This window comes from Sciurus carolinensis, chromosome 13, assembly GCF_902686445.1.
Source record: "Sciurus carolinensis chromosome 13, mSciCar1.2, whole genome shotgun sequence".
NCBI classification, from domain to species: Eukaryota; Metazoa; Chordata; class Mammalia; order Rodentia; family Sciuridae; genus Sciurus; species Sciurus carolinensis.
The window spans coordinates 55,351,448-55,365,800 of NC_062225.1; the positions used below are offsets into that span (position 1 = coordinate 55,351,448).

The 14,353-nt window shown below is 37.1% G+C and overlaps 1 protein-coding gene across 1 annotated transcript in view; it reads right to left on the bottom strand.

Annotated features, from left to right (window-relative positions):
• The window catches only part of Msh2 (mutS homolog 2), a 75,809-nt gene that overhangs the window by 41,099 nt on the left and 20,357 nt on the right, over window positions 1-14,353 (bottom strand). The window contains exon 7 of the mRNA XM_047523588.1: window positions 9,343-9,542. Within this exon, the coding sequence (XP_047379544.1) occupies window positions 9,343-9,542 (200 nt within the window). The remainder of the gene's footprint in view (window positions 1-9,342; window positions 9,543-14,353) is intronic.

Here is a 14,353-nt window from a genome sequence, read left to right on the forward strand (position 1 = left end):
TGTCTGTCGTGATATTTCCTTTTGCACCATGTATTTTAGTAATTTGAGTCTTCTCTCCCCTTCTTTTTGTTAGTGTGGCTAAGGGTTTGTCTATTTTGTTTACTTTCTCAAAGAACCAACTTTTAGTTTTGTCAATTTTTTGAATAGTTTCTTTTGTTTCAATTTCATTGATTTCAGCTCTGATTTTAATTATTTCCTGTCTTCTACTACTTTTGCTGTTATTCTGTTCTTCTTTTTCTAGGGTTTTGAGCTGTAATGTTAGGTTATTTAGTTGCTGACTTTTCATTCTTTTCTGGAAGGCGCTCCATGCAATGAATTTTCCTCTTAGTACCGCTTTCATAGTGTCCCAGAGATTTTGATATGTTGTATCATCATTCTCATTGACCTTTAAGAATTTTTTAATCTCCTAATGATGTTTTTTGTTATCCATGTATCATTCAATAGCATATTATTTAGTCTCCAAGTGTTGGAGTAATTTCTGTTTTTTATTTTGTCATTGATTTCTACTCTCAGTCCATTATGATGTGATAGAACACATGGCAGTATCTCTATTTTTTTGCATTTCATAAGGGCTGCTTTGTGGCATAACACATAGTCTATTTTCGAAAAGGTTCCATGTGCTGCTGAGAAGAAAGTGTATCCACTCGTTGATGGATGACACATTCTATATATGTCTATTAAATCTAGGTTATTGATTGTGTTATTGAGTTCTATGGTTTCTTTGGTTGGATTTTGTTTGGAAGATCTATCTAGTGGTGACAGCGGTGCGTTAAAGTCGCCCACAATTATTGTGTTGTGGTCTATGTGATTCTTGAAATTGAGAAGGATTTGTTTGATGTACAGGGATGCACCACTGTTTGGGGCATAAATATTTACTATCGTTATGTCTTCCTGATTTATGGTTCCCTTAAGTAGTATGAAATGTCCTTCTTTATAACTTCTGACTAACTTTGGCTTGAAGTCTTTATCTGATATAAGGATGGAAACCCCCGCTTTTTTACTGAGTCCATGTGCGTGGTACGTTTTTTCCCATCCTTTCACCTTTAGTCTGTGGATGTCTTTTTCTATGAGTCTCTTGCAGGCAGCATATTGTTGGGTCTTTCTTTTTAATCCATTCTGCCATTCTATGTCTTGTGATTGAGGGGTTTAGGCCATTAACGTTCACGGTTATTATTGAGAAATAATTTGCATTCCCAGTCATTTGGCTTATTTTTGGGTTTTAAATTGGCTTGGTTTCTCCTTTGAGTGGTGTTTCTCTAAGGTAGTTCCTCCCTTTGCTGACCTACATTGTTGTTTTTCACTTCCTCCTCATGGAATATTTTGTTGAGAACATTCTGTAGTGCAGGCTTTCTATTTGTAAATTCTTTTAACTTTTGTTTATCATGGAAGGATTTTATTTCATCTTCAAATCTGAAGGTTAGTTTTGCTGGGTATAGGATTCTTGGTTGGCAACCATGTTCTTTCAGAGCTTGAAATATGTTGTTCCAGGCCCTTCTAGCTTTTAGAGTCTGGGTTGAGAAGTAGGCTGCTATCCGTATTGGTCTCCCCAGATATGTAATCTGATGCTTTTCTCTCGTGGCCTTCAAAATCCTATCTTTATTTTGAATGTTAGGCATTTTCATTATAATGTGCCTTGGTGTGGATCTGTTGTGATTCTGTGCATTTGGTGTTCTGTAAGCCTCTTGTATTTGATTTTCCATTTCATTCTTCAGACTTCGGAAATTTTCTGATATTATTTCACTGAATAGGTTGTTCATTCCTTTGGTTTGTATCTCTGTGCCTTCCTCAATCCCAGTAATTCTTAAATTTGGTCTTTTCATGATGTCCCATAGTTCTTGGAGATTCTGTTCATGATTTCTTACCATCTTCTCTGTTTGGGCAACTTTCTTTTCTTTTCTTTTCTTTTTTTTTTTATTGGAAAAAATGGGATACATGTTGTTTCTATGTTTGTATATGGCGTAAAGGCATACCATTTGTGTAATCATAAATTTACATAGGGTAATGTTGTTTGATTCATTCTGTTATTTTTCCCCTCCCCCCCCACCCCTCCCACCCCTCTTTTCCCTCTGTACAGTCCTTCCTTCCTCCATTCTTGCCCCCCTCCCTAACCCTAACTCTAACCCTAACACTAACCCCTCCCACCCCCCATTATGTGTCATCATCCACTAATTAGAGGTATCATTCGTCCTTTGGTTTTTTGAGATTGGCTTATCTCACTTAGCATGATATTCTCCAGTTTCATCCATTTGCCTGCAAATGCCATAATTTTATCATTCTTTATGGTTGAGTAATATTCCATTGGATATATATATCACAGTTTCTTTATCCATTCATCAATTGAAGGACATCTAGGTTGGTTCCACAATCTGGCTATTGTGAACTGAGTAGCTATGAACATTGATGTGGCTGTATCTCTGTAATATGCTGATTTTAAGTCCTTTGGGTATAGGCCAAGGAGTGGGATAGCTGGGTCAAATGGTGGTTCCATTCCAAGTTTTCTAAGGAGTCTCCACACTGCTTTCCAGAGTGGCTACACTAATTTGCAGCCCCACCAGCAATGTATGAGTGTACCTTTCTCCCCACATCCTCACCAACACCTGTTGTTGCTTGTATTCCTGATAATCGCCATTCTAATTGGGGTGAGATGGAATCTTAGAGTGGTTTTGATTTGCATTTCTCTTATTACTAGAGATGTTGAACATTTTTCCATATGTTTGTTGATTGCTTGTAGATTTTCTTTTGTGAAGTGTCTATTCATTTCCTTAGCCCATTTGTTGATTGGATTATTTGTATTCTTGGTGTAGAGTTTTTTGAGTTCTTTATAGATTCTGGAGATTAGTGCTCTATCTGAAGTATGATTGGCAAAGATTTTCTCCCACTCTGTAGGCTCTTTCTTCGCATTGCTGATAGTTTCCTTTGCTGAGAGAAAGCTATTTAGTTTGAATCTGTCCCAGTTATTGATTCTTGCTTTTATTTCTTGTGCTATGGGAGTCCTGTTGAGGAAGTCTGGTCCTAAGCCGACATGTTGAAGCTCTGGACCTACTTTTTCTTCTATAAGATGCAAGGTCTCTGGTCTGATTCCGAGATCCTTAATCCATTTTGAGTTTAGTTTCGTGCATGGTGAGAGATATGGGTTTAGTTTCATTCTGTTGCATATGGATTTCCAAGTTGTCCCAGCACCATTTGTTGAAGAGGCTATCTTTTCTCCATTGCATATTTTTGGCCCCTTTGTCTAGTATGAGAAAATTGTATTTATTTGGGTTTGTGTCCGTGTCCTCTATTCTGTACCATTGATCCACCTTTCTTTTTGGTACCAATACCATGCCATTTTTGTTACTATTGCTTTGTAGTAGAGTTGAGGATCTGGTGTTGCGATACCCCCTGCTTCACTCTTTCTGCCAAGGATTGCTTTAGCTATTCTGGGTTTTTTATTCTTCCAGATGAATTTCATTATTTCTTGGTCTATTTCTGTAAGGTACATCATTGGGATTTTAATTGGAATTGCATTGAATCTGTATAGAACTTTTGGTAGTATGGCCATTTTGACAATATTAATTCTTGCTATCCAAGAACATGGGAGATCTTTCCATCTTCTAAGGTTTTCGTTAATTTCTTTCTTTAGTGTTCTGTAGTTCTCATTGTAGAGGTCTTTCACCTCTTTTGTGAGATTCCCAAGTATTTTTTTTTTTTCGAAGCTATTGTGAATGGGGTAGTTTTCCTAATTTCTCTTTCTGAAGATTCATCGCTTATGTATAAAAATGCCTTAGATTTATGTGCATTGATCTTATATCCCGCTACTTTACTGAATTCACTAATGAGATCTAAAAGTTTTCTGGTGGAATTTCCTGGTTCCTCTAAGTATACAATCATATCATGAGCAAATAGGGATAGTTTGAGTTCTTCTTTTCCTATTCGTATCCCTTTAATTTCTTTGGTCTGTCTAATTGCTCTGGCTAGAGTTTCAAGGACGATATTGAAAAGAAGTGGTGAAAGAGGGCATCCTTGCCTTTTTCCAGTTTTTAGGGGGAATGCTTTTAGTTTTTCACCATTTAGAATGATATTAGCCATGGGCTTAGCATAGATGGCCTTTACAATGTTAAGGAATGTTCCCACTATCCCTATTTTTTCTAGTGTTTTGAGCATGAAGGGGTGCTGTATTTTATCAAATGCTTTTTCTGCATCTATTGAAATAATCATGTGATTCTTGAAGTCTATTGATATGGTGAATGACATTTATTGATTTCCTGATGTTGAACCAACCTTGCATCCCTGGGATGAAACCCACTTGATCATGGCGCACTATCTTTTTAATATGTTTTTGTATGCAATTTGCTAAAATTTTGTTGAGAATTTTTGCGTCGATGTTCATTAAGGATATTGGTCTGAAATTTTCTTTCCTCGATGTGTCTCTGTCTGGTTTAGGTATCAGGGTTATGTTGGCTTCATAGAATGAGTTTGGGAGGGTTCCCTCCTCTTCTATTTTATGGAATACTTTGAGAAGTATTGGAATGAGCTCTTCTTTAAAGGTTTTGTAGAACTCGGCTGAGAACCCATCTGGTCCTGGACTTTTCTTTGTTGGTAGGCTTTTGATGACTTCTTCTATTTCATTACTTGAAATTGGTCTATTTAAATTGTGTACGTCCTCCTTGTTCAGTTTAGGCAATTCATATGTCTCTAGAAACCTGTTGATGTCTTTGAAATTTTCTATTTTGTTGGAGTATAGGTTTTCAAAATAGTTTCTAATTATGTTTTGTATTTCAGTCGTGTCTGTTGTGATATTTCCTTGTTCATTCCGAATTTTAGTGATTTGGGTTTTCTCTCATCTTCTCTTTGTTAGTGTGGCTAAAGGTTTATCAATTTTGTTTATTTTTTCGAAGAACCAACTATTTATTTTGTCAATTTTTTGTATTGTTTCTTTTGTTTCAATTTCGTTGATTTCAGCTCTGAGTTTAACTATTTCCTGTCTTCTACTACTTTTGGTGTTGGTCTGTTCTTCTTTTTCTAGGGCTTTGAGCTGTAGTGTTAGGTTGTTTATTTGTTGAGTTTTACTTCTTTTATTAAATGCGCTCCATGAAATAAATTTTCCTCTAAGTACTGCTTTCATAGCATCCCAGAGATTTTGATATGATGTTTCTTTGTTCTCATTTACCTCTAAGAATTTTTTAATTTCCTTCCTAATCTTCTGTTATGCATTCATCATATAATAGCATATTGTTTAATCTCCAGGTGTTGGAGTAGTTTCTGTTTTTTACTCTTTCATTAATTTGTAACTTCAATCCATTATGATCTGATAGAATACAAGGTAGTGTCTCTATCTTCTTGTATTTGCTGACATTAGCTTTGTGGCATCATATATGGTCTATTTTAGAGAAGGATCCATGTGCTGCTGAGAAGAAAGTGTATTTGCTCTTGGTTGGATGGTATATTCTATAAATGTCTGTTAAGTCTAAATTATTGATTGTGTTATTGAGATCTATGGTTTCTTTGTTCAATTTTTGTTTGGAAGATTTGTCCAGTGGTGAGAGAGGCGTGTTAAAATCACCTAGTATTATTGTGTTATGGTCTATTTGGTTTCTAAAATTGAGAAGGATTTGTTTAACAGACATGGATGAGCCACTGTTTGGGGCATAGATGTTTATGATTGTTATATCTTGCTGATTTATGCTTCCCTTAAGCAGTATGAAATGTCCTTCTTTATCCCTTCTGACTAACATTGGCTTGAAGTCCACATTATCTGAAATGAGGATGGATACTCCAGCTTTTTTGCTGAGTCCATGTGCATGGTATGTTTTTCCCCATCCTCTCACCTTTAGTCTATGGGTATCTCTTTCTATGAGGTGAGTCTCTTGCAGGCAACATATTGTTGGATCTTTCTTTTTAATCCAATCTGCCAGTCTATGTCTTTTGATTGATGAATTCAGGCCATTAACATTCAGGGTTATTATTGAGATATGATTTGTATTCCCGGTCATTTGGTTCATATTTAAAATTTTATTTATTTATTTATTTATTTCTTTTTTGACACATCTTGGTTCCTCCTTTATTTGACAGTTCCTTTAGGATAATTCCTCCCTTTGCTGATTTGCTTCTTTGTTTTTTATCTCTTCCTCATGAAATATTTTGCTGAGAATGTTCTGTAATGCTGGCTTTCTTTTTGTAAATTCTTTTAGCTTTTGTTTATCATGGAATGATTTTATTTCATCGTCAAATTTGAAGGTAAATTTTGCTGGGTATAAGATTCTTGGTTGGCATCCATTTTCTTTCAGAGCTTGAAAAATGTTGTTCCAGGCCCTTCTAGCTTTTAGGGTCTGGATTGAAAAATCTGCTGATATCCGTATTGGTTTCCCCCTGAATGTAATTTGGTTCTTTTCTCTCACAGCCTTTAAAATTCTGTCTTTATTTTGTATGTTAGGTATTTTCATTATAATGTGCCTTGGTGTGGGTCTGTTGTAATTTTGTGTATTTGGAGTCCTATAAGCCTCTTGGACTTGATTTTCCATTTCATTCTTCAGATTTGGGAAATTTTCTGATATTATTTCATTGCATAGATTGTTCATTCCTTTGGTTTGTTTCTCTAAGCCTTCCTCAATCCCATAAATTCTCAAATTTGGCCTTTTCATGATATCCCATATTTCTTGCAGATTCTGTTCATGATTTCTTACCATCTTCTCTGTTTGTTCAACTTTGTTTTCGAGGTTAAATATTTTGTCTTCATTGTCTGAGGTTCTGTCTTCCAAGTGGTCTAGTCTGTTGGTGATGCTTTCCATTGAGTTTTTTATTTGGTTTATTGTCTCCCTCATTTCAAGGATTTCCGTTTGTTTGTTTTTTTTTTTTTTTTCAGAATCTCTATCTCTTTGTTGAAATGATCTTTTGCTTCCTGCAGGTGCTCTTTCAGCTTATTGGTATTATCATTCATTGCCTGCATATGCTCTCTTATCTCATCCTTTGCTTCACGAATCATCTTAATCATGTATAATCTGAAGTCCTTTTCTGACATTTCTTCTAACATACTGTCATTGGATTCTATGAATATAGAATCTAGATTTGTTTGGATCATTTTCTTCCCTTGATTTTTCATGTTGTTCATGTATCTTCCCCTCTAGCAGTGCAGATCTGGGGTATTACAGATTTCCCCCATAGTCTTATAGTGGCCCTATAGGTTTCCAAAACCCTTTCTTTAAGGGGAGATTAATATTAGCAGTTCCCAAATCAGACACTATGCAATCCTAGACCAAATAGCCCCTATGGGGACAATAACAAAATTGTCATAATAAACAGAATGAGTTCAAATATTATCTTTGGTAAAACAAACAGGTTTGCAATAAGGTCTGCAGTTTCTAATGGAGGACAAAGAGGATGCAGAGGGATGTAGAATGTGGCTGTTAATGGGATAAGAAAAGAACATACAGAAGTTCTAGAAAATAGAAAGGGTGAGAGTGTAATCAAAAGAAATCGGATGTTAGCATCAAAAAAGGGAGAAAGAGACTCTGAGGGAACATGTAAACGAAAGGGAAAGAAAGCAAGAAAAGTAAAGAAATAAAAACTTAAATTTTTTTAAAAAGGAGAAAAAAGAAAATCTACTGTATAACAGTCATATACTAATGAAACCTCCCAGTGTTCAGTAGCCTGATGTATGAGAGGTACCTGACAATGAGCTTCAAGCCTCCAGCAGGCGTCTCAGGATGGGATTTGCCCCACCCAAAGAATGGAGCTACAGCTTCCAGGATTATCCAAGATGGCCGCTCTGGCTTCCAAATGTGTTGGCAAATGGGGAGCTGCAGCTCGGGGGTGTGACCGTGGTCGGCTAGAGTTCCTGGAGGTGGGGTGCGGTTGGTCAGGCAGGGGTCCTGGTGGTGGGGTGTGTTTGGTGTGGTTGTGGGATCCTGGAGGCCGGGTGCAATCAGTCGGTCTGGGGTCCCGGTGATAGGGTGCAGTCAGTTGGTCTGGGGGTTCTGGCGGCAGGGAGCAGTCAGTGGATATGAGGGCCCCAGAGGCAGGGAGTGATTGGTCGGGCTGAGGGATCCTGGAGACAGGGCTCAGTCAGTCCGGCCAGGGGTCCTACGGGGCCTGGCTGTTGTCTCAAAATGGTGGCAGCCACGTGTAATCAAACCTGCAGGTACTGTAACAGTGAACTTCCAGGCAGCAGCAGGCAGCTGGTGCTCCACTAGCGGTCGGCAATCAGTTTGCTGACTGTTGTTGGACGATTGGGAGGTGAACCTCGAGCATTGGGTGATGGATAGGAGTAAGGCAGGCGATGGACAGGCGAGAGACAGGCAAATGGTGGATGATAGACGCCTGACAGTGAGCAATCTGCTCTCAAAAAAGGCGTCAATATGCTGGCAGACTGCAGGTCATCACAGCAGACAAATGGGTAAACACCAGGGGATCAATAAGCAGCAAAAACTGCCTCACCGAGAAACATATCCTCTGCTTGAAACCGGCAGTACGGAGCGACAAGGAATGCAGCCTCCCTCTAGTCCGCCATCTTGGATCTCCGGTTTGTTTGGTTTATGAGCATTATTTACTGTGATTAATGATTTGTACCTGGTCTCAATAAGGTCCCCCTTCAGAGGGCTCTGCTGTACAGGCTAGCTCCCAGATAAGAATATACACCCTTGACCAGCAAAAAATAAAATCTAGCCAAGACTCCATTTTGGGATCCCTGGTTACGAGGTGTTCTGCATACGTATCCTGAGAAAGTGCACACCACCAGGAACTTTTCAAAAGGAAAGAAAACTGGCTGTGACAGCTTTTAGTTGTGATATACAGCTTTACTTTAATGTTGCTGCTGGATTTTATCCTTTCCCCATAATACTATAAATTCTAAGTACTGTCATTGAGTCCTGGGTTTTCTTTAGCAATCAAATCCTATTTAACTGCCACTATTACTGCAATCAACCCATTAATAATAAATTCAGTATTTTAAAATTTATTTATTTATTTATTTATTTATTTTTGCGGTGCTGGGGATTGAACTCAGGGCCTTGTGCTTGCGAGGCAAGCAGTCTATCAACTAAGCTATATCCCCAGCCCTAAAATTTACTTTTAAAACAACAAAAATTCTAACTTGTCTTTGACTCCTGGTTTCTGCCACAAAGCATACATTAATACAAACCTATCAGAAAAACAACGTATGGGGCTGGAGTTGTGGCTCAGTGGTAGAGCACTTGCTTGGCTGGGTTCCATACTCAGCACCACATATAAATAAAAGATCCACTGACAACTAAAAAAAATATTAAAAAGAAAAAGAAAAACAATGCATGGTAAGTGGGAGTCACTAGCACCAACTTTTGTAAGGATAGCACATTTGCTAAGGAAAACAAAAACCAAAATCATTGTTACCTTCATATTTTTCCAGAGCCTGTATAACATTAGGGAGCTGGTTTATGCCCTGATAGAGTCGGTAACAATCTTGAAGGTTTGCTGCTTGTCTCTGAAATTTCTTGGCAAGTCGATTAAGATCTGGGAATCGACGAAGTAAATCTTCTTGTAAACTCTGCCTCAATTCTGCATCTTCTACAAAAGCTTCCACTAAATTTAATCTGAAATTAATTACAAGAATAAACAGTAAATATTTTCATGTAAAATTAAACCTGTCACCTAGGGTTGAGGATGTAGCTCAGTAGTAGACTGCTTGCCTTTCATGTGTGAAGCCCTGGGTTGAATCCCAAGCACCACCAAAAAGAAAAAAAGAAAAATTCTGTCAATGAGGGCTCCTAATTCTAAATTAAATAAACTAAAAAATCTCATGTAAAAAGCTTGAATCTATTCTAAAAATGTTAGCTTTTTTTTTTTATTTTTTATTTTTGGTGCTGGGGATCGAACCCAGGGCTTTGTGCTTGGAAGGCAAGCACTCTACCGACTGAGCTATCTCTCCAGCCCCTAAAATGTTAGCTTTTTATAAAAAGAGGATAAAAAGGTTCCATAGGACTATGAGTCAAGAATTTCCTGGTTAGCTAACAAATTGTCAAGTAATATCAGAAGCTACTGAAATATATCCAATTTTGTTTGACTTTCATCCAATTAACTCCCCCTTGTACCCCCAGGTACTAGGGATTGAACCCTGAAGAACTTTACCACTGAGCTACATCTCCAGTTCTTTTTAAAATTCTGAGATAGGGTCTCACTATTGCCAAGGCTGGCCTCAAACTTGGGATCCTCCTGCTTCAACCTCCTGAGTCACTGGGACTATAGCATGTATAGCATGTATCTCTAAACTATTTATTGATCTCTCCATCAGAGTTTATAATTCCTGCATCAAAATGTTCAAATTGACATTTCAAATTGACATTTCTTAAATGAAAGAATTTCATTACTGGGACAGGGCTGTTGCTGACACATTGTTTTATACGTGAACAGTGATATTTAAACAAAATTACAGTTCAGCAGTATTGTTAAATCCTATATTTTATCAGAAGCTCTTATAAAATGTTCAGAATACTTTTTAAAACTAGAATATGTAGCACATATTGCTTTTGAAATGTTGGAAACCAGAGGCTTTCCACTTTTTTCATTATATCCCATAGCAAGAAATCTTACCTACTCAGCACATGCATGAATATATAATTAAAATAGGTTTCACTAAACAGTACCTACTTTTACTGTAATGTGTGGTTATTTTCTATTTTCTTTTAAAAATGCTGTTGAGGTTGAAATGTAGCTCACTGTTAGAGGCATGCTTAAGACCTTGGGTTCATTCCCAGCACTCAAAAAAAGTTTATCAACTACTATGCCAAATTTCCAACCCACCTCTGAGTCACAATTTGTCATTCGAAAAACAATGTTGTATATATTACTGAACTAACAGATGAAAGGCAAATTGTTAACAACAGAAGATAGGAAAAATTATTCCTGGGGCTGGGTTCAGTGGTAGAGCAACTGACTAGTCATTCAAGAGGCCCTGGGTTCAAACTCAAGTACCAAGGGAAAAAGAATAAGAAAAGAAGCAGGGAAGGAGGCACACACTTGTAATCCCAGCAATTCAGAAGGCTGGGGCAGGAGGTTATGGTTCAGTGGTTAAGTGGGCCTGGGTTCAATCTCTGGTCCCCCCCACCAAAAAGAAAAAAAAAAAAAAAAAAAAAAAAAAAAAGAAGAGAAAAAAGAAAAGAAAAGAAAAATATTCGTATACATGTTATATATCTCTAGCAATGGCTTTAGAGAAGTTTTCTGGAGGTCAGCACAGTGGATGATTTAAGATTCCAAATGCTATCAGATGAACAACCACAGGAAAAGGAAACAAATCAGCTTTATAATCTCTAAACTATTTATTGATCTCTCCATCAGAGTTTATAATTCCTGCATCAAAATGTTCATGCCGGCTTGTTTTGTGAGGGAAAAAAACGCTACACAATGACCATACATCTGAAAGCAGGGTTTCTCACTCTCAGCAATTCAGGCTTGTTAGTTCTTTGTTGTAACAGCCTGTTCTGTGCCTGTTTAACAGCATCCTTGGCTTCTATCCACTATGTACTCTCTCCACTGCATGACAACAAAAAATATCAGTAGACATTTATGAACATCTCCTGTAGTGTTGCGGGGAAGACTGCCCCACTTTGAGAACCACTGGTTTAAAGGAACTTGAGCCAGGTATGGTGGCACATGCCTATAATCCCAGTGACTCAGGAGGCTGAGGCAAGAGGACCGCCAGTTCAAAGCCAGTCTCAGCAACTTGGTGAGGTCCTAAAGTCACTTATTGAGACCCTTTCCCTAAATAAAATATAAAAGAGGGCTGGAGATGTGGCTCAGTGGTTAAGCATCCCTGGGTTCAATCCCTTATAACAAAAACAAAAAAAGGTTTTTCTTTTCTGTTTTTGTAATACTGAGGATCAAACCCAGGGCCTTGTATGTGCTAGTCAAACACTGCACCACTGAGTTACATCTTCAATCCTTTTTATTTTGACACAGGGTCTTGCTAAGCTGTAAGCTTGGCCTTGAACTTGGATTTAGGTTCCCTAGTAGCTGGGATCAGAACTAGGGATCATACCCAGTTCTCCAAAAGATTTCAATGGCACAATGGCATTTAGATTTAAAAAAACAAAAAATAAAAAAAGCAAGTAATGGATGCGATCAAGTCACATAATCCAATTCCTACCTAAGCCACTGCCTCTAACTGGGTTTTTCCAAGTTTGATCCAAGGATCACCAGTATCAAACTTATTTAGAGATAAACAATAATAGTAATAACAATCCTTGGAAGTAGGATTCAGTTGTTAAATTTCAATGAGCTTCTCAAGTGATTCTTATGCATTCAAAAATATGAGCTTTAAAATCACAGGGAATTCCTGAGTTCTCATAATAAAGAAAGGGGAAGAGGTTTAAAAAAAAAAAAATGAATGAAAGAAACCTGATACTGGCTGACCTACATCCTCATCTGTTTTTTTTTTTTTTTTTTTTTCTCTTCTTTCCTTAAATTCCCATAACTCTAGGTTATTCTCAACTACAACAAAAGCCAAAAAAGAATTTCCAATGAGAATTTTTGTATGCTCCTTTCCCATTCTAATTATCACTATTTCCTCTCAAATGAACGGAAATTAGATATGTAATGAACACCACTGAAGTAAATATAAATACATATTCTTTTCTTCCCTCTATAAAAAAGGTGCCTTGTATATTTCCACCTGTGAACTGAAACAGTTGTGTGGAAAAAAAAAAAAAAAAAAAGTCAATTTATGCCTCTCAGAACTGTATACCATGTGATATCTTACTCAAGAAGTGTCTGGAAATTAAAATTATTTTAAATGCAACAGATACATAATAAAATGGAAAACAAACAAATAAACCTTAAAGTTGGGTATACTGGCACACACTTGTAATCCCAGTGAGTAGAGAGGTTGAGGCAGGAGGATCACAAGTTCATAGCCAGCCTCAGCAACTCAGGGAGATCCTAAGAAACTTAGTGAGACCCTCTCACAAAATGAAAAAAGGGCTGAAGATGTGGCTCAGTGGTTAAGTGCCCCTGGATTCAAACCCTAGTACCAAAAATAAATAAATAAAATGAAAAGGGCAGGGGATATAACTTGTAGTAAAATATAACCCTGGGTTTAATTCCCAATACTACCAAAACAAACAAAAAATTCTGTAGGTATTGTTTAGGTTAAAAAATTCACGTTTTGGGTAGGGGTATATAGCTGTTTACCTACATGCATGCATGAGATTCTGGGTTCAATCCCCAGTACCACAAAAAAGAAAAGAAAAAAGCAAGTTGTATTAATATGATCCCATATTGTTTTTAAGGTATCTATCTTCTCTGTGTATGTACATGTGCATGACCTGGAAGATAAAGAGATAAAACTGTTAACAGTGACTACCACCACGGATCAAGTAGAGTGAATGTTTATTTTCTTATTTGACTTTTTAAAAACAATGACCATACAGTATTTTCTAAGTAAATAAAAAGTTGAATGCTGGGCACTGTGGCACACACCTGTAATCCCAGCTTGAAGCTGAGGCAGGAAGATCCCCAAGGACAGCCCAGGAGATTTAGGAAGACCCTGTCTCAAGATAAAATAATCTATAAAGGGGCTGGGGATAGAACTCAGTGATCGAGCACCAATGGGTTCAATCCCCAGTAGCCCACCTAAAAAATAATACTTAAACAAGTTCTGAGACAGCAATGATAAGGAGCCCTAAATGAAAAACCACAAATGCACTTTTATACTTTTACAAATCTGTTTGCCAACAATGTTATCAACTCTCTCAAGCAGCAACAGTATAACTTCTCATCTGAATCTTTAATAAAGCCCAAAACTAAGTAAACTTGAATAACAGAAAACCAATGGGAGAGGGGTTCGAAAAAACCAACAGGATGGTATTGCAAATGGGGAGACAAGGAGTTTAAAAATGAAATAAATAGAAAACTAACAAAGTAAAGAGATGCAACACTAACAAGTACTTCTGAGAACAAAAACTCTGTACTGAAGATACATACCTCTTTCCTGTGAGATTTCTCCAAAGCCCATGAATAAATGTGATGCCTCTAGCTTATGCTAACTGATGTTAAAGATATTCAAACCACTTCCAAATGATTCAAATGTTTTATCCAGAAAAAATCTTGACCTTAAGTCTTCCTTTGCCATGGACAAATTCTTTAAACTGGACTTCACATATCCAAGTTAATTTTCTAACAATTTTCAAAATTTCACAACCATCCTCCTCCTCTCCTTCCTAAGTCACCAAATTAAAAACCAAATAATAATTACAATATTCAAAGGAACATGTCGGCCTCATATTGGGTAATTTCTAACTTAAAAAAATGAACTTCAAGTTATTTCCCATTTTTCATTTATAAAGTTCCAATGAGAGTACTAAGAAAGAAGCAAAACAAGCAAAGAAATTATCTTTTATTTGTCTATTTA